This window comes from Colletotrichum spaethianum (assembly GCF_022836535.1).
Source record: "Colletotrichum spaethianum MAFF 239500 DNA, contig20, whole genome shotgun sequence".
In the NCBI taxonomy this organism is placed as follows: Eukaryota; Fungi; Ascomycota; class Sordariomycetes; order Glomerellales; family Glomerellaceae; genus Colletotrichum; species Colletotrichum spaethianum.
In genome coordinates this window covers 615478-635337 of record NW_026054790.1, presented here as the reverse complement: position 1 = coordinate 635337, position 19860 = coordinate 615478, and the positions used below count along the sequence as shown (strand labels likewise).

Here is a 19860-nt window from a genome sequence, read left to right as displayed (position 1 = left end):
TGGCATACCAAGTGCCTTGGCTGCCGTATGTAACCTCAAAGACTCGTCTACAGCACAAGACAACCCGTATTTCCATGCCGCCCACGCGGTATCTCAGATTCTGGACCTGCCAGATCGCGAGCTCACAACAGGCCACACTCAACTCTTCCCGCGGACCATCCATGGCACGTTCAAAGACTTGCTCCAGAAAAGGGACCCCGTAGCACTGCTGTTATTCTATTTATGGTACCGCGCCACAAGTCGCAGTGTCTGGTGGATTGACCTGAGAGCTAGAGTGGAATGCTATTCTATTTGCTCATACCTGCGACTCTATCATGGAGAGGACGTTGCTGTTCAGGCGTTCCTTCCGGGAGGGGCCCTGGCTGATGGGTGAAAGTAGGTATGCTCTAAAAGCCTTCGGGCCTCCTCCCCCATGGTATTGTTGATGTGAAGCACTGCAGTGGTACTTTTTTTTTGCAACCCCTGTTGCTTGGTCAACCCTATCATAGAGATATCTCCTGTTGACAAGTTCCATAGTTAGGGTCCGGAAGAACACAGATTAAGAAGCTCCCATTCCTCAAACACCTATAAAGGTCATACTTCTACATATACCCAAATTAATACATGGCGAGCTATGCAGGCGTCTGCCCGTTACGCCGCTCTTTCGTTTCGTGAGTTGACAAACATCGTCTAGCCTCGTCAAATCTTTCTTCCATAAGCAGTCGTCGCTCAAAGACAAACGCCGCGTTTTCTCTCCCAGCAGCCGTGGAAATAGTAATGAGCCCTCCGTAATCATCTCTTCAGACCATCATTGTCATCATTGGAATACTCCATTACACCTCCTCAGCAGCGACAGACTCATAACCACCCGCTCTCCTCCGCCCTCTGTTGATATTCATCAGGCTCGGGCTCTCGTACATCGCCGTGTAGTTGACGGGCTCACCGCCCAGAATGGCCGAACCGTTCTCGCGCTGGCCAAACGTGGGTGCCGGGTCGCACCAAAAGTCGCGGCAGTTGGCCATGCAGCCGTTTGAATAGGGGTTCTTCTTTCTCCGCTTGTTCTGGGTTGCGGCGCCGCGACCACGGATGGTCTCGATGAAGGGATCGACACCCAGGAGACGAGCCCACTGTTGGAGACGGCCGCCTTTGTGCTTGTGAGCGTGGGCATGGCCGTGACCGCCAGCTGCATCCGGGGGCGTCAGAGATGGGTGGTTCGGGTCCAGGGGAGTTCCAGTCGATGTGAAGGCGGAGGTGAGGGAGCCGTCTTGGACACCGAACATGTTCTCGTAGGTCGTCATCGCTCGAGAGACTTGGACGAACTGCACGAATAGAAGCATACCAACCCAGGTAAGCTGCAGAGTAGTCCATACAGTGAGGATCGCCGTGTAGCCGTCGGCGTTGACAACCTTGCAGAGACCAGGACTAAGGAAGTTGCAGCTGTCCGACACCGTATCCGGCATACCAGAAAAGTCTGATACAGTGTTAGCAACACAGTCACAGCATGAATAGGCAACACTTACAGTAGTACACAAGGAAGTCGTAGGCGATGATTCCCAAAGTCAAGCTGATGAGGTACATGAAGAAGTGGCGGTGGTTGTTCACACCAATACAGTTGTAGACCCAAGGGCAGTGGCTGTTCTGGTCAGCAGTGTCCTCAAACAAGGGTTCATGTCGACTCACTGATCATGTTTGGCGACACACTTCTGGCACCGCTTGCAGTGCTTACTGCGAAGGGGGGTCCGGATCATGCATGTGACACAGAAGTTGGTCTCGTCAAACTTCCACTGCTTCAAGAGCTCGTCGATGACCGCCTTCTGTTCAGCAATGCCGTTCATCTTGGGGACGAATCCAGGATCGTATCGCATGGCGGCGCTGTAGAAGTAGGCGCAAAGTCCGAGGAGCGCGCCAAAGACTAGGTTCAACCACCAGTGAGATCCAGTACCGTCTAGATCATGTCAGCGCCGACTAGAGCACGTTCAAGGCTATCATAACATACCGGATGAGCCCGTTGTACCAGGAAGGATAGTAGTTAGCCATCTCAGGCCGACCCAGAACAGTGAAGCAGCAAAGATACCAGCCAACCAGGGCTAAATCCGTTAGCAGAGGCCCCAGTACCAGTCAGTCAGCAACTTACTGTTCTATGGAAGTGTCTCATATCAGGAGGCGCAAACTCAATGACCTGCTGGGCGCACCACTGCATCCCGTACCCAACAGCCAGCGCAAAGAGCACGCCGGCATATACTGGCATACTCCCCAATATCGTGATCATGGACCATACCAGAAGGAAAGGCCACAGGAACAAGAACTTGGTGACGAACCCCCTCTTATCCTGGCGGAGGAAGCGCGCGCCGGGGAATTGCGGCTCAATTGGCTGTCCGTCCTCGTCGTACCCGCACTCCTTCAGAGCCCTGTGCCACGCGCCCGTCGTGTTGAGTTCCTTTGCCGTCACAGCCGGGGTCTTGCCTGTTTCCGTTTTCGCAAACCGGTCGGCTCCGTACTCAATCAGCTTCTGTATGCACGCGGGCGAGCCCTTGACTAACGCCCAGTGTAGCGCAGTAAACCCTTGCTCGTCGGTGGTGTGGACGCTAGCACCCCATCGGAGGAACAGGTCGACGCACTGGGGGAATCCCTTGTAGGCCGACCACATGAGCGCCGTGTGTCCGTAGCTATCGAGCACGTCTACGGGGATGCCCTGGTGGAGGAGAAGGACGAGCAAGAGGGTATTGCCGTTGAAGGTCGAGATGTGCAGGGTGTTGTAGCCCTGGGCGTCGGTGATGAGGGGGTCGGCTCCATGCTGCAGGAGGAGGTTGACGGTGTAGTAGTGGCATCGTTGAGCGGCCCACTGGAGGGGTGTCGCAACGGATTCTCCTCCTTTCTTGTTGATCTCGGCGCCATTGTCGATGAGGAACTTGCACATGGCATATTGGTTGTTTATCGCCGCCCACTAAACGCTGCTGTTAGTACCATGTGATCAAAGCCTCGGGCGTACAAAGAACTGCAAGGTTGTTTGGCGGCAACGTACATGCAAGGGTGTGATGCCTTCATCGTCGGTGTATGTCGCATCGTACTCCCCCGACTCGAAGAGCTTCTCCATGGCCGGTACGTCTCCCACTCTTGCAATCTGCATAATATCGTTTTCCGCGCTCGGCGCGTCGCCGCCAATGTTGCCCATCTCCAGCTCATTATTCAATGTCGGCGCAGCGGCACTCGTCTTGTTTGCCGGCTGATTCGGGGCCACAGAGGGGGCAGCAGCGCTACCTGGGGTGGAGGACTTGTCCATCGATATCGGCGGTCGCAACCCAAGCGTTGCGATGCGTCGGGTTTGAGGGGAACGTGTAGATGCGAGCTGCGATGACAACGAAACGAAGGTGTGCTGGGAGGACTAACTTAGGCTCGAACCTAGCGTCGCATTGCTCAAAGGTCGATCCGGAACAAGAGGTCAAGCAGATACAAGGCAGGAAAGTGATGATAAACGAGAGGGCCACGGTCGAAAAGACGGAAAAGGCACCGAAAGCCAAGTGGGCGAAATTACGTGGTCGTCAGCTCACGAGCTCGGCAACTGTTGAAGACTGGGGAATTATGGGTGAGAAGGAGATCACCGAAGACACTCCCCCTAAATCGGACTAGCGAGGCTGAGCTGACAAAGGTGGACCCACCTTTGTTTGCCGTGCTAGCCGTGATTGGTTGAGAAAGAGCTAGCGCCTCAAAGCTTGGCACTGAGACCCTGGCTAGGCGGATTCTTCGATAGCCTCAGCCTCGTTTTCAAAAAGTGGGTCTCTTGTGGCTGATCACGTCGACGTGGGAAAGCTCCACTTGCGCTCTCGTTGTCTCCACTGACGAACGGCTTGGACGTTTTCTTCTGGAAATCTGTCAACGAGCACGACTCAACATCGCCAACCCCCCCAGTCGTTCGTCCGCAGGGTATCCCACAACAGGGGAGCAACCCATCACTGTATACTTCCCAACTCTTCTGAACCCCGCGACACCAGAAACTGCGACCATGGCCGACAAGATGGGCTCCTTCACGGAGTTCTTCGAGCTCATCATGACCCCCTCCATGCCGGTCATCGCCATCGGCGCCGCCATCGTCCTCCTCTTCCCCATCCTGCTACACTACATCCTGATCAAGTCGACGCCCTACACGACACTCCCCTCGGTTCTCCTTCTGGGCCCCGCCGGCGCCGGCAAGACGGCCCTCCTCACCCTCTTCGAGCGCGGCGACGCCCCTGCATCCACGCACACGAGCCAGCGGCCCCAGACCGTCGAGCTCACGGCCTCGCGCGACAGCAAGACGGCCCAGAGCTTCCGCAACCACGACGACACGAGCGGCACCCATACAAAGTTCCTCCTCGTCGATACCCCGGGGCACGGCAAGCTGCGCAACTATGCCATGGCCAAGCTCGCCAGCAGCACCTCGGACAAGTCCAAGCTCAAGGCCATCCTCTTCATGATCGACGCCGCCGCGATCAGCGAGAACGAGGTCCTCGCGCCGACTGCCAGCTACCTCTACGACGTTCTCCTGGGTCTGCAGAAGCGCGCCTCTTCGAGCAAGTCGTCGAAGCCCCCTGCGCCCATCCCCGTTCTCGTCGCCGCCAACAAGACGGACCTGTTCACAGCGCTGCCTGGCGCGTTGGTCAAGTCGAGCCTCGAGGCGGAGATCACTCGGATACGCTCGTCGCGCAGCAAGGGCCTGCTGGATTCCGGCGTTGGCATCGACGAGATCGGCTCCGAGGAGCACGACGACTGGCTGGGCGCGTACGGCACGGAGAAGTTCACTTTTGACCAGCTGCGCGAGTTCGACGTCGACGTCGATGTGATTGCGGGCAACGTCACCGGAAACGGCTCAGGCCCCGACAAGTGGTGGTCCTGGATTGCCCAACGGATATAAGCGTTGCGGCAAGGGCAAATAATAATAAAAGCACATAATGAGGTTCGGTCGATGAAAGATGTTCCGGTTCAGATGCGCAAAACTGTGATTGTGAATTCTGTCCTTTTTGAGGACCAGAGCCGCCCTGTTCTCTATGTAGATGTTGAGTCTACCCCGTCCCAAGATTCCAAGCAAATGCTGCCAACCGAGGTTAGTTGATGCGACCCAAGATTCGTCCCTGCCACCTTGCCATGCCCGCTTCCAAACGCCGATGCAGAAACTACCGTTCTTCCTCGTGTAGTCTTGTGATTTCTTTTCGCTCCGTCTATAAACCAACTCGCTATTTCTGTCCGAGGTTGAAAAGGAAAGGGATCTAGGCCTTCTTGTTGACGACCCAGGTGAGCAGATCGACCTTGGTGACAACGGCCACCGGTTTGGACAAGCTCTTGGAGCCCTCGGTCTTCTCCGTGACGACGGCGGCGCTGTTCCACTCGAGGAACTTGCTAAGCACTGAGAGCGGCGTGTCGAGGGTGATCTCGACAAAGTTGCGCTTCTTCTTGCTCTTCTCGCCGCTCTCGCCGGCCTGCCGGGGATCGGTGACGACCTCGTCCAGGCGGCCAAAGTCGAACATGACGTCGCTGACGGGGCTGGACGCCGTGGCGCGGCCGGAGGAGATGTAGCTGAGCAGGTTACCCAGCGTCACCAGGCCGACGAGCTTGTTGCCGCTGGCAGACAGGACGGGGAGCTGGTCGAAGCCCTTGTCGCGCATGATCTCGGATGCCTCGGAGCATGGGCTCGTGGCGGGGACGGACATGACGGGCTTCAGGCGCAGGGCGCGGACGGTGGCGCCCTCGTAGGGGTCGTTGCCGGCCTTGGGCTTTTCGGCGCCGTTGGTGGTGGCCTGGGTATCGAGGCCGTTGACCTCGGGCAGGAGGTCGTTGGCGGCGAGCCAGTCGTCGTCGGCGAACTTTGAGAGGTAGCTGCGGATGCTGTCGGGCAGGACGACGACGATAGTGTCGCCCTTGCCGAGGCCGAGGTCCTTGACGGCGCGGACCATGGCGGCCATGGCGGAGCCGGAGCTGCCGCCGACGAGGAGGCCCTCCTCGGCGATCAGCCTCCTGGCGAGCTGGAAGGACTCGCGGTCCTCCGTCTTGTACCACTTATCGACGAGCTCGCGGTCAAGCACGTCGGGGATGAAGTCGTAGCCGATGCCCTCGACCTTGTAGGACTCGTTCTCGTGCTCCTTGTTGAGGGTCTCGGGCAGGGCGAGGATGCTGCCGTGGGGGTCGGCCGCGATGACCTTGATGTTCTTGTTGTGCTTCCTCAGGCCGCGGGCGATGCCGGTGATGGTGCCTCCCGTGCCGGCGCCGGCGACGACGGCGGAGATATTGCCACCGGTCTGGGCCCAGATCTCCTCGGCGGTGCCGAACTCGTGGGCGAGCGGGTTGTCGAGGTTGCCGTACTGGTCGAGGATGTGGGCGTTGGGGATCTCCTTCTCGAGGCGGCGAGCGACGCCGATGTGCGACTCGGGGCTGTCCCAGGCGGCCTGTGTGGGTGTGCGGATGATGGTGGCGCCGAGGGCGCGGAGGACGGAGACCTTCTCGGCCGACATCTTTTCGGGGAGGGTGATGATGGTCTTGTAGCCCTTGATGGCGCCGACGAGGGCCAGGCCGATGCCGCTGTGGTTCTGTCAGTAAGGGACGCGGGGTCTGGGGAGCAGTCGGGGCAGCGTACGTGTTGCCACTGGTGGGCTCGATGAGGGTGTCACCGGGCTTGATGCGGCCGGACCTCTCGGCCTCCTCAATCATGCGCAGGGCGATTCTGTCCTTGACGCTGCCGCCGGCATTGAAGAGCTCAACCTTGGCGTAGACCTCGGCCTCGATGCCCAGGCTCTGGGGGATCTTGTTGAGGCGCACGAGGGGCGTGTTGCCGATAAGCTCGGTGGCGGACTGGGCGGTGACGGCCATCCTGGTGGCGTTGATGGACTTGACGTCGCCCATGATTGCGTATGGATGACTGGTTTACGGGGAGGGTTCGTTAGGGGCGGTAGAGAGTGAGGTGTTGTAGGAGAGAGGAAGACGAGGTGGAACGGTCAGCCCACAGACGTGATGTAGGCGGTGCGACGGGTGAAAACAGAAACGCAATCCACTTGGTGGGATGGTGCGAGAATTGGAAAAATGACCCCGCCAACGCCGAAGATATCCGCCCGCATGGGCGCGCTCCCTTGGCGCCCTTTGCCTTATACCGCCCCGATCCGTACAGGTGCCCACCCGCGGTGGCCAGACGAGCCAGGGCCCGGACTGGGCTCCTTGCAGCGGTTAAACCTCATCCCCACACCGACGGACGGTAGGTACTGTGGCACCTTGCCTCCCTGAGCATGCCCGCCCCAGTGAATTTTTCTGATTTTTTTTTCTCTTCCTTCTGGAATTTTTCTCTTTACCCCTTCTGCCCCATTACACCCATCCACGCCGGCCCTTCCCAGGTTACCATTATGTCATTGCTAGGAAACCTTGACGACCCTGTCCCTCGGTGTTCCCCGAGTCTTGCTTCTCAGGTAGCGCACGTGGGTTGTTCCGGGTATTCTGGGTTTCGGGAGACTGTAGACTGACAAGTGCCCTGGCAACTCGACACACTTCGGAGCTTGACTCGACCTTTGACTGGGCTTGCAAGGACGACTGCGTCAGAAATTGAGAGGTCGCATAATCCTTTAAAGTGTACGTATCTCGGCCGGTTGTATCCGCAACTCGGCCGAAACGGTGGTGTACCGTAGTCATTGAACTGCCTCGTCACAGGACGCGGAAGAGTTGTACCTTGAGTTCATCGACAGCTTCCATTAGACTCACCGACAATTAGAGACCAACGCAAATTGATAGCGCCACAATGACAATCTTGACTTAAAAGCCAATGCTACCCCAATCCCTCTTAGTCAGAGATATTCAAACGACATCCCTCAGAAAAGACCCATGCAAACAGCTCCCCGAAAGTTCCATCGCTTCGTCGTTTACTGCAGAGGAACTGCTTCAAAGAACAACTCAACATTGGATGTCGTATTTCCTTGAGAATTTCCGAAACACTAACACGCAATCTAAAAATGACTTCAGGTATTAAACGCATGTGCATTGCTTATTCGTCCGCATTTCGGCCGAATCTCGCCCGCGAATCCTCTTGTGACATGCCACCATCTCGAGATTCCCTTTTTGGGAGATTTTAGAGCCACTCATCCGCCCGAATTGGTCCGGAGAATTATAGCAATACATTGTATATACATGTCTATATATTTATCTATCAATCATGAAATGTGGCAGTTGTCCTTCGAAACTTTGAATTCCATGCCATTGCATTGACTCTGTTTTCCAAATACTACTTTACACGGACATAACTCACCAGTATCTGTCTTTCTCATTGGGATAAGCGACACAACGATGGTCGATCCCAACAAATCATCTTCACAAAGGACTATCGTCATTCTCGGTGGCTCATACGGAGGCGTATCAACGGCACATTACCTCCTCAAGCACGTCCTGCCGGGGCTGCCTAGCCAGCATGTGTACCAGGTGGTTCTCGTCAGCCCCTCGGTTCAAGTCATGTGTCGGCAGGCTTGCCCTCGAGCGTTGATCTCCGAAGACATGTTTCCTCAAGACAAGCTCTTCGTCGACATCTCCTCCGTGTTCAACTCGTATGTCAATGACACGTTCCAATTCATCCAGGCAACGGCAACAGCACTGGACCATTCCAAGCAGACTGTAACACTCAGCTTGGCAAGCGATAAAGGCGTCAAGACACTCACTTATTACGCAGTAGTCATTGCGACTGGTGCATCAACCCCTTCGCCTCTTCTCGGTCTCAACCACGACTCGCAGAGTCTGAGGCAGAGCTGGGCTGAGTTTCGAAAGGCTCTGCCAAAGGCAAAGAGTATCGTCATTGCTGGTGGGGGCCCAGCGGGAGTTGAGACCGCCGGGGAGCTCGGTGAATATCTCAACGGTCGACCGAATTGGTGGAAGAGCGTACTGGACAACCCAAAAGCTGCCATTACTCTTGTGACTGCCGCAACTCAGATTCTTCCCGCGCTCCGCCCGTCCATCGCGCAAAAGGCCGAGGCTTATCTCGCCCAGGTTGGAGTCACCGTTCTCAAAGGTCTTCGGGTCGCGGCTGTACACCCCGCCGTAGCTGGAGCTGACGAAGTCGCGGCAAACGCAACCGTCACCCTCGACAACGGCAAGACGCTCGATGCAGACCTTTATATCCCGGCAACAGGAACAAGACCAAACACTGATTTCATCGACAGCAGCCTCCTCCTTCCAGACGGCAGAGTGAACACCAATCCTTCGACCCTTCGCATCGACAAAGCTGGGCCCCGAGCCTACGCCATTGGTGACGCATCCTCATTCGCAAGGCCTGCCGTCCACAACATCCTGAGCGCCATCCCTATCCTGTGCTCCAACATCAAGCGCGATTTTCTCCTGGCTTCAGAGAAACTGGAGCTTGCGGAAGGCAAGGACAGACTATTTGCAGAAGATACCCGCGAGACCCAAATGGTGCCAATCGGCAGGAGCAAAGGCGTAGGGGCGGCCATGGGGTATCAGTTGCCTAGCTTCATGGTTTGGATGGTCAAAGGTCGGGATTATTGGTTATGGACAACTGGGAATCTCTGGAGCGGGAAACAATGGGCCAAGGAGTCGTGATTGGGCATTGCAGTGCATGCGAACCAAAGTCTGGATGTCTTCCGAATCCGGCTTCTGTAATGTGTCGCTGTAGTCCGTTGGTTTAGCTATCTGGTTGGTATGCGTTTTGATTCTGGGTTGCACTAAATTCATTCCGGAACCTTTTGACGAGGAATCTATTCTTCTCCCAGCTTTTACCAAACTGGGGTCATGCATGTCTCACTTGCATCAGGGTATGCAACTTGTTCAGCTCTATATAAGCTTCCCCGTGAGGGTAATATTTATTGTGCTTGGTTCCAAGAACGCCAATAAGAGGCGGCAGAAAGGACACATAAAGTCTTCTATAATCGTCTTGATTGGCTTGTTCTGGTATACATAAGCCTGGCCTGTGGCTTATGAACACTGCAATACCACATGACAACATAAAAAAATTGACAAAAAAACAATTGCTGCGTATACCGTGGTGGCTTAGACTTGGCCATAGGCTACTCGTATGACCTCCAACTTCCAATTCGAGCAGCGTTTTGATTCAGTTCCAGACGGGCACGGTATGCCCGAGGAATTACGCCCAGAACTTTGCTGTACTGTGCGCCATCGGGCTTTTCCCGCTCCTACTGGAGGTCAGATACAGTCACATGGGGTTAGCGTGTCTTAATCCAGCTTCAAGCCATTCGTCGATCAACGAGCGTAGGTCAAACCATACTATAACCATGCAGGTAAGAACAAGAATGGCGCCGCAATCAGACGAGAGGGTCAATCTGGCACGTCTTGTTCGGGAGCTCGCGAAACTCTTGGTTTCTATCTTGGTACCTAAATGATACAAGGCTGGCTGAACAAGCAATTTCACCACTGGCTGAGGCTCAGTGTCAGATTTGCTGGCCATTGTGTCTCTTGGGAAACCAATGAGCTTTCAAATTAGCCCACCAAAAAATTGACTCAGAGTTGCTCGTAGAGACTTACACGCCCTTCTGCCTGGGGAAATGACACATGTGAAGATTGTTAAACGTGAACGAATATAAAACAGAGGTTCCCCGCGCGTTATTGAAAGCCGATTTACCATATCCAAGCCAGGACAGCACCTATCGTCACATCATCCATCACTACTTGTTATAATCTTTCTCGCAATCATGCCTCGTATTCAGGCCTTCGAGGGCATGCAATACTCTCGCACTGGCGACGAGCTCGAACAGCAAGATTACGCGTTCTTCAACCAGCAGTATGCCACTTCCACCTATCAGAAGGAGCATGATATGAACCCGGACCTCATCGTCCGTCCCAAACATGATGAGGACGTCATCAGGGCCGTCAACTGGGCCCGCGAGAACAAGGTTGCCGTTGCCGTAAAGAGTGGCGGTCACCAGTACAGTGGCGCGTCGTCCACAGGCGGCAAAAATATCCAAATCGACCTGAGCAACACATACAGAGACCTGATGATCTTACGGCCCAAGGAGCCCATCGCCGAAGACAAGACTCTTGTCTATATTGGCGTCAGCACCACCATGATGGACCTCAACAAGTACCTCAAGCACAACAAGCTCTTTGTCCCCACTGGGCAGTGTGCCTATGTCGGCGTGGGTGGACATGGCCAGACTGGTGGCTACGGACAGCTTGGCCGCAGCTTCGGCCTTTTCGGTGATCACATCAAGACCATTCGTCTGGTCTGCCACGACGGTATCATCCGGGACGTCACCAAGGCAAGCGACCCAGAGCTCTTCTATGCTCTCCTCGGTGGCAGTCCTGGCAACTTTGGTATTATCACCCACTACATCGTCGAGGTGTACAAGTCCAAGAGTTACCTTGGCACTGTTGTTGGACCCAACGAGTTCAAGGGCCCCCACGGAATCAAGGCCCTTTGGATCTACACCAAGGAAGTTCTCACTCAGCTCCTTACTGCGGTCGCTGCCATGGCCGACGACCCTACGTTCCCTCGCGGCTTTGACCTATGCGTCAGCGTCATCAGCACCGAGTTCCCCATGGCATCATTGTTCAAGGACCTTAACGACGCGACCGTTTGGGATCGCATCCAGGATAAAATTAGGAGAGTTCTCGAAGACAAGTTTCTAGAGTTCCTCAACGGCAAGTTCCCTGCGTCCATCATCCTTTACGCGCAGTGGTGCCCGACCAACAAGAACGACAAGTACGACGCAAATGTCGACGCCTGGTTCAACAAGTTCCGAGACCTCAAGAGGCGGTTGGAGAACGAGACGCTCCAGTTCGCTGAATTCGACATGGAAATGTCCGACATGACAGGTCAATGGATCTTCCCGAAGGCGCGCGAGTTTGACCTTCCCTACGTCAAGCGCACCTACTCGACCAAATCGACGACATTGAGCAAGGATAAGTGGGTTGACGCCGTAGTCGACCGTATTGACCTCATCTACAGCCCAGAGCAATACCTTCAAGGGCATGCCGGTGAGAAGAACTATGAGCGTTACATGCGGTGCAAGCTCTCGGTTCAGATCCAATGTTTCGGGGGCAAGAACTCGCGCTTCTACACCAATAAGGACAACGGTACCTCGTACAGCTGGAGGGATTCGTCCGTTGTGCAGACCCTAGATTGCTTCCATAATCCCGATGAGGAGTCCAAGAGCTATGCCCAGGCATGGCAGACCAAGAACGACGCCATCATGAACGGCCCACAGAGCCCTTTCAGCAAGCAGGATAGACGCGTCCTCTGGGGATCTTACGGAGACTGGAACATGGGCGATGAGAGAGTTTGGAAGACGTACTACGAGGACGAGGCGAAATACAAGAGAATTGGGAAAGTCAGGGCCAGGGCTGACCCCAATGGCACATTTACGGCGAATCCCTTTGCGGTTGCTGCGGCGAGCAGTTCGAACTGACGGTACCACAGACCATATGTAGGCTTGTAGCTGGCGTCCATCAACTCGACTGTTCTAGATAGACCAAGAAGTCACAGAACTATGAGTTTCCTTCTTTCAGCTCATGAACACCGTGTGCATTTTATGCCTGATAAGGAAATTTTATTGCCATCCTGCTTCGTTCACCCTACTTACATCGCCATTCGTAATGCCAGTATCTTACCCATATCCGGGGTACCGAGTCCCGAAACCGCATCCCAGCCCGCGACAGCCGGCCAGCTCGCGTCCGGCACGATCTTTGCTCCAAACTCTGGCGGGAATTTCTGGGTTCCAAACCCAGTAGTCCCATCGCATCCCACAGACTTACCGGCCGACACGTCGTTGATAGCCTGTAGTCCGGCGCCATAAAGCCATGGGTTGATGAATCCCATCGACGGCTTTCCTGCTTGAATCAGCGCCGCGTTCACCGAGCCAATTATACCGGTCCATATTGGCGCCGCGGCGCTCGTCCCCTGGAACCCGGCCATCTTGCCTTCGCTGACGAATGTGAGGTTGAAGCTCTGCGCGCTGACGTCTGGGAACCCTCGGCCTGAAGCATTGAACAGATTGCTGAATTGGTTCCCAATGGTGTTCTTCAGATACGCAGATACGGCCTGGTCTTGGTACGTTGGTCTCGCGAACTTTTCCGAGAACCCGCCGCTCGAAAAGGCACTTGCAACCTCCGGTGCCACGCCCCGAACGCCACCCACGCCGGTGACAAACGGGCATGACGCTGGGAACACGGGTTGGAACCTTGTGCTGTTGGTGCCGTCGTTTGAGACGCAGGTGTTGCCCGGACCAGAATCCCCTGATGCCGCGAGCATGGTGACACCCCTGGCGCCGAGAGCGCCAAACTGGTTGCACACTTGTTGAACGTAACCGTCGGGGAGAGATTGCTCGTTCTCGCCGAAACTCGTTGTAATGGTGTGCGGGAGTTTGTCGTCGGGCAATTTGAGCATAGCGTCCAACCAGATCAGCCAGGGCTCGGTCGTGTCCCCAGGCTGGTTACCCGCTTCTGGCTTGATGGGCCCATCTCCTGCAACCGAGAGTTCGATGTTTGGCACCGGGTTGGATAAAGATGCAGTATACTGGATGTCAAAGTTCAACTCGGAGTTTGGGAACTTGTTCTGGTTTTGGTCCGTCGTCCCGCCATTGATGCTCATTAAGGAGAAGTTCACACCCATGGAAGGTGGGTCGATGTTCTTGGCGAAGAGCGCGAAATCGGCGAATTTGGCAACCTGAAACTGAGAAGCGTAAACTCCGAGGCCGCGGGCCGGGCTGACGGCCAATTTCGCCGGAAAGTTGTACAGAGCCCTAATGCAGTTGGGCGTGATGGTTCTGTTGCAAATGGGGTCGACCTGGGCAGATTGGGGACGTGGTGGAGGGGCTGTGTCCGCCTGCACTGTATACAGAAGCGTGGGGTTCAGTCCCGCAAATGACCTCTTGTGTTTTCGGAGTTCATCGCTGGCAATTTGGTCTTCTGCATGAGCGGAAGCTTCAGGTTGTTGGTGCATCATAGGATGTGAGCAGAACCTCGTCGTGGGAGTTATCAATGAGATCTTGCTCTTCAAGTCGAGTGGAAGTGAGTACTGCAATGTTCTCAAGACCTCCTTACCGCTGTCCACATGCTGAAACCATGCAAAGTCCGCATCAAGAAGCTTGTTTGCATCCTTCACTGTCGTATTCACCCGGATCCAGTGGTTGTCGCTGGTGATTTCTGCGGGATCCGCGTTTCCATGTTCAACAAGCCAGCTAACTATGGCATCACGGGCTTCGCCATCTGGATTGAGCAGAGCTTGCGCCTCATCTCGAGTCAAGTGCTTGCCGTAGAGCTCATGGCCCGGTGTCGAGACGCCGTAGAGCACCTGCTCCACGTGAAGGCTTTTGTCGACTGCAATCGAGAGATCAAAAGAGTGACTCGGTTCCGCAAGGCGAAAACGTATCCATTGAGATGGCGGAGCTCTGGCATATTCCACTTGTACTAGGCCCTGCTGAGATACATGGACGGAAGTGACTGAGCAAGAAAGAAAAACAAGGGTGATCAGAAGCGATAGCATTCTCACGGTATACGTTGTACTCCTTCACATAACAGCCTTTCGGATACTAAAGAAAATGAATGAGCTATATAAAGGATGAGCCGTCAAAGCACCAAGACAGCCTTGAGCATTACAAACGGCAGGACGTTGGCAGTTTATGGGCTGCGAAATTGTGAAGCTGATTTAGACCGACTTTCAGGATGCCGGTGAGGTTTAACTTAGGTGCCAAACATGCTCGAAACCTCGATACCTAGACATCGACGCAGTCTTTGGCTTGAAACGTTCTCAAACTTAAAGGCACCGATATAAATTTACTACAAGACAAGGTCTCGACTCAACCTAAGATCCACCGTAGTCAGGGTTGTAGTCAGGGTCTAGGTCTTTTCCCAATCGTATACACTAACCAGTTTCAAGTTTCCACACGGGATGGCGACATTTACGAGTCGCTCGGTACCCACCCGATATAGCAGGGGCAATCTATTTGAAAACCTTCCATGGCTGCGACAAAGATCTACAAACCGAACAAAAACTTCCTAGAACGTTATAAAGTATTAAGATCCGAACCAGCGTAAAACCCTAAAATAGGCACCACTGCTAAGGGGTTCTCACATCTCAAAGTCCAGATGTATGAGAACAGTCAACCCTGACGATCACCTTTTAGGATTTCACAAGGAGTAATCTAGCCTAAAGTTTCCAGCCCTGGCGGTCCTTTCGTTCGCTCCCGTAATTCCACGAACGTTGTTTGTTTTGTGAACGCCGCGTCTTTTATGTTTCCAGTGTGCTGGCAATTTCGAGGTTACAAATAGGCACTGGTGAGAATTCTGGCTGCTGGTCAGTCCCGGCCTTTTTGATCCGTGGATAAGATTGGGAGGTAGCAATAATTGCATGCGTCATGAACAAGAGCGTGACATAGTTGATGGGGAGATTCTGCTTACCTTTGTGATTAAGTATGACTTTGTACGAATATCCCATGACTGAGAAAAACATCACTCGGCATTAGAGACATCCACGATAACGTTATTTTCCAAGCATGGAGATGATGACGAGTTTTCTTGGCTGCGACCATTTCGCTGGCAGCGTCTAATTCAAAATGCAGAAACATTCCAGGGAAGTCCTTTGGATACGTTAGCGCTGCTTCAAGCCTTCAAGCAGAAACCTTGTTTCGTCCTTAGATGTCAGCCCGCGTCCTCCGTGGGATTGTTGGGTCATTGAATGTTAGTTGAAGAAGAGCAATGGATCAGAGCACTAGCTTCTTAACGTGCCTACGCGTCCTAACGCGTATGCAGCGGGCATTGGTCGCGGGAAAGCTGAATCCTACTAGTGGTCTGACACGAGTATAATCCGACCGTCTGAGAATCCGAGCAAGAGTCTGCCCTGTTGGCATTTCAAATATGCTGCTTCAAAAACAACGAATCAGCTATATATACAGATGAGTAAGCGGGATTGCTTGCAATGACGAGACTGGGGGTTAGGCGAACCATCGTATCGAATACGCGCGATTTGCCTTTTTGGAAAGAACAAGGGGGGGAATAAAGAATAAAAATAATGTCTCTTACAATAGCGGCCAGGATTACCATGTCAGTCGACAAAATTCAATTCGCCCTGTTGAACATGCAAACCTTCAATAAGAAATGGAACGCGAGCATTCTCTTACCGACGTCTCATTTGTTTCGTCGGGTTATTGATGATAAAGACATAACGAGACCCCAGAAACAACATCCGGGGTTTTCCTTTCCATCTCTGGAACCGCGCAGTTACTGCTGTAGCCTCAACTGGCTGTCAGAGGCTGGAGTCGTACAGAGTAACGAGGTCGGCGATGGGCACAGGTAGGGGTGGGTGTTGACTGTTATTCCAATCTGCCTTTTCCCCTAGGTCCGCCGCAGCTGCTCCTTATATGCCCCCAGGTCCCCCCCCCCTTGACCGAGCCCAGTTCCCCTGGCTTTGTTGTCGGAGTCTGTGTTGGCCGCTTAGCTAGAATCCCTTTATAATCCCTTGACTATGTGTCGATGCGGCCCCCAGCTACCCCGCCGACGGCCCCACTAGTGCCGCGCCGGTGCCCCCCCCTCTGGGCGCCTGACACTGGCCTAGGCGGAGATTGAACAGACCTGAACTGATAGGAACGGCCCAGTTTTGTTTCCCTCTGGCTAGGTTTGGTGAAATCAGACTACAAGTGGGTACAATGTTAATGTTAGGGTGTCCCTGGTGTGTATGAAGTAAGTTGTATTGCTCTATCTAACCCTGGGGGTCTGTCTAAATAGTAAGCCCATGTCCGGCTTATGTAACAGTCTACCCCTGTCAAAAATTGTAGTGCCCTCACTGCTTATCTAGCCGGTTTTTCCGATTCTTGTCGTCACAAGTCATGTTTCTGGATATATTTATTGTAAGTCGTAGTAAGTTAGAGATAAGCTAAGAGTAAGTCTAAAAATTTATGTCACAAAGGTCTATTGCCTATTATTTATCGTCTATCCTTAATTATTAATTATTAGTCATTAATTATCTATTATTAACATTAATAATTATTAATTATAAGCTCCTATTTCCTTACCATATTCACAAGTAATCACATAGTATTTAAGGATAAAAGAATTACTATTACCTATTAGTTATAATATCATCTTATAAAATATATTATCTTAAATAATATTACATTTATTACAATTAATCATAGAGTCATAGATCTTATTAGTATACTTCACTAAATCAAGCTATCCCTTATTCTTCAGCTCTTATACTACTCCCTAAAGTCAATATTTATTATTTATAGTTATATTAGTTATAATTTTACTAATAAAATCAACAAAGTCACAATATTCCTCTCTAACTTATAACTTCTTATTAACTTCTATATTCTAAATAGTTTTGTTCTTAGTTAATTATCCTATAACGTTATATCTAGCGTCAATAAGACCTACAGCTATCAATCAAATATCATCATTCTCTATATCCTTATTATTAATAATTATTCTAGAAATAATATTTATTTTCTAAAGTTATTATAAAAGTTAATTTAATTTCAAGCTATCCTTAGTTAATTTATAACTTATTAAATATAAAAGTAATACTATATATAAAATAACTTTCTTTATTTAACTAGTTAATAGTTACAAGTTATAAAGTAAAGTCGCTATAATTCCATAATATAAAAGTATCTCATTATCCTTAAATTTTCTAACTACATAGCATATAATATAAGAAAATATGTTACCCTTTTTCTAGAATAAAGTTACCTTTCTATAAAGCATCTTTAAGATAAACCATTTATTATAATTAAAAATAGCTTTATTTATCTTATTATTATTAAAGATTTTAACTATAAGGTTAAAAGCTTTCTTCTAAGCAAATATTAAGTTATATATTATTAGCTATAAATATTTCTATAGTAATTTAGTTATCTTATAAAAGAAATCCTTATTAATAAAAGTTATAATAGACGTCTTTTTAGTTATTATCTATTTCTTTAGAATCACCTAATCTTAAAAGATTATTAAATTTTTACGTTTAGTTATCTTCTTTCATAATTTTATTTATCTCTTTAAGGTCTTAGTATTATTAATAATTATTATATCTAGTTTATTATTATTACTATCATCCTTACCATTATCATTAAAAAATATAACTAGTTAATTACTCTTCTACCATTTTTTTAAAAGTTCTATTACCCTTACTACATTAATCTCTTCTTTAGCTTAGTAGTTTTAAAGAGAATAGTAGCTAGTAGTTATATAAACAATAAGATTATTATAGTACCTACATAGGTATTATATCAGGATCCATTTATTTACGTCATCCTAGTCATCTTTTATCAACATACTTTAGTCTAAAGCAACTCCTTCTAGGAGCAAAAGAGTTTGTTCATTCCTACAAAAAAAAGCATCTTTATTATATTATCAGCAATAGTTAAAGACAAAAGTTTATCCTCCATATACTTAAATTATCTTATAATTAAATATACTCAAGACTAGTATATAAGTTCACAGCTCTATTAGTAAATACAGCTTAAGTTTAAAAATATTATAGTTACTATCATTAGGTTATATTGCCTTATTACCTAAGGTCATAACAGCTTAATAAAGGATCAAGTTATTACCTACGTTATTTAATATAATAGCAGTTTATTATAGTATTAAGTTATCTATAAATGTTGGAATAACAGCACCAGCTGGTTGTACGACACGCACGACTCAGGGACACACATCATGGCAGAGGGCACAGACTGGATATTCGGCTCTCGGTTATCCATTGAGGGGATCAAAAGTATATTCATGCCGAACTGACTCAGGGACGTACGAGATCATATATCTTGTGTACGAAAGCCAAGTCTTGTAGTTAGGAAGATAATCACGGAAAATACATCTTTGGTTCACCCTAACTTTAACCCGAGTACGATCGTACAAACGGGTTCTCTCAGGAAGAGAGAATCCATTCAACAATAAAGTTATTATCTATTATAGTATTTATCTATTAAAAAGCTAAACTAGTAAAAAGACTTTTACATAAGTTGTTATAGTAACCTGTAGTATTAGCTAATTATATAGAGTTATTAGCTATAGTAATCTAAAGTTATAAGGTTACTATAGTTACTTAGTTATTTTATTATAAAGTATTTATAGTTTAATATAAGTTTTAGTTTTATATATATATAATAATAAAATATTACTATAATTAAATATAAATTAAATAAAAAAAGTTCTTATAATATAAAAAAAAAGAAATTTATTAAAGCTAAGCTAAAATAAAAAAGATTTATATACTATTAAATAATAAAAATAATATAATTAGCTTAAAGTAAAAACAATAGGCATATTAGTAAGTACAATAATTCAAAAAGTAGATACCATTATATTCTAGTAATTATTCAAATTAATAGTTTTAGTAAAATTAGTTAATATCATCAAGTCATAATAATCGTTTACTATTATTCTATATAATATCATGTTTTATTAATAAGCTCTAGTAATATAGCCATAATTAAGGTTATAGTTATCAGTCTCTTTCTTTATACCTAGTTATTCTTCTTTTACTAGCTTTTTAGATATATAACATCAAGTAATTTATTAAGTTCTGTTACAAAGATCTATCTATTATAATCCAAGCCTTATATCTTGTAGGCAATTAAGAATTATTTGCTAGATTTAATATGTCTCTCTATAACAATTTTAGATATAATAAGTAGTTAAGTAGTAACTAGCTAATTAGTTGTTATTAGTAGTCCTCTATAATAGGGGTTAACTTATTCTACTAGTTCTAGGTAGTTAATAAAGATAATATTATAAATCTTCTATATCAGCAGAAATCATAGTCAATAAGCAGACCAACCTATACATTTAGTAATCTTAAAGGGTCTAGCATATCATTACCTATATTTAGGTCCTAAGATAACTACTTAAAGGATATTATATCCCTTATATAGTTATAAAAAGACTTTTTGTCCCTTGTTAAAGAATTTAGTTATATAG

At 49.5% G+C, this 19860-nt stretch overlaps 6 protein-coding genes across 6 annotated transcripts; 3 read left to right on the top strand and 3 right to left on the bottom strand.

Moving 5' to 3' along the window:
• Window positions 1-812: 812 nt before the first annotated feature.
• Window positions 813-3259, bottom strand: ColSpa_07874 (palmitoyltransferase AKR1; the record flags this gene model as incomplete). The annotated part of the gene is made up of 6 exons (XM_049274086.1): window positions 813-1450; window positions 1500-1612; window positions 1660-1924; window positions 1976-2066; window positions 2114-2923; window positions 3002-3259. 6 exons carry the CDS (start codon window positions 3257-3259, stop codon window positions 813-815), a joined length of 2175 nt encoding a protein of 724 aa, XP_049130043.1.
• A 720-nt stretch (window positions 3260-3979) lies between these two features.
• ColSpa_07873 (signal recognition particle SEC65 subunit) lies at window positions 3980-4867 on the top strand (the record flags this gene model as incomplete). Its single annotated transcript, XM_049274085.1, has 1 exon — window positions 3980-4867. One exon carries the CDS (start codon window positions 3980-3982, stop codon window positions 4865-4867), a length of 888 nt encoding a protein of 295 aa, XP_049130042.1.
• A 352-nt stretch (window positions 4868-5219) lies between these two features.
• On the bottom strand, window positions 5220-6846 carry ColSpa_07872 (cystathionine beta-synthase; the record flags this gene model as incomplete). The annotated part of the gene is made up of 2 exons (XM_049274084.1): window positions 5220-6525; window positions 6581-6846. 2 exons carry the CDS (start codon window positions 6844-6846, stop codon window positions 5220-5222), a joined length of 1572 nt encoding a protein of 523 aa, XP_049130041.1.
• A 1422-nt stretch (window positions 6847-8268) lies between these two features.
• Window positions 8269-9528, top strand: ColSpa_07871 (oxidoreductase ptaL; the record flags this gene model as incomplete). The annotated part of the gene is made up of 1 exon (XM_049274083.1): window positions 8269-9528. One exon carries the CDS (start codon window positions 8269-8271, stop codon window positions 9526-9528), a length of 1260 nt encoding a protein of 419 aa, XP_049130040.1.
• A 1106-nt stretch (window positions 9529-10634) lies between these two features.
• ColSpa_07870 (FAD-linked oxidoreductase) lies at window positions 10635-12350 on the top strand (the record flags this gene model as incomplete). Its single annotated transcript, XM_049274082.1, has 1 exon — window positions 10635-12350. The coding sequence occupies one exon, from the start codon at window positions 10635-10637 to the stop codon at window positions 12348-12350; it is 1716 nt and encodes a 571-aa protein (XP_049130039.1).
• Window positions 12351-12520: 170 nt separating this feature from the next.
• On the bottom strand, window positions 12521-14425 carry ColSpa_07869 (tripeptidyl-peptidase sed4; the record flags this gene model as incomplete). The annotated part of the gene is made up of 1 exon (XM_049274081.1): window positions 12521-14425. The coding sequence occupies one exon, from the start codon at window positions 14423-14425 to the stop codon at window positions 12521-12523; it is 1905 nt and encodes a 634-aa protein (XP_049130038.1).
• Window positions 14426-19860: the final 5435 nt, after the last annotated feature.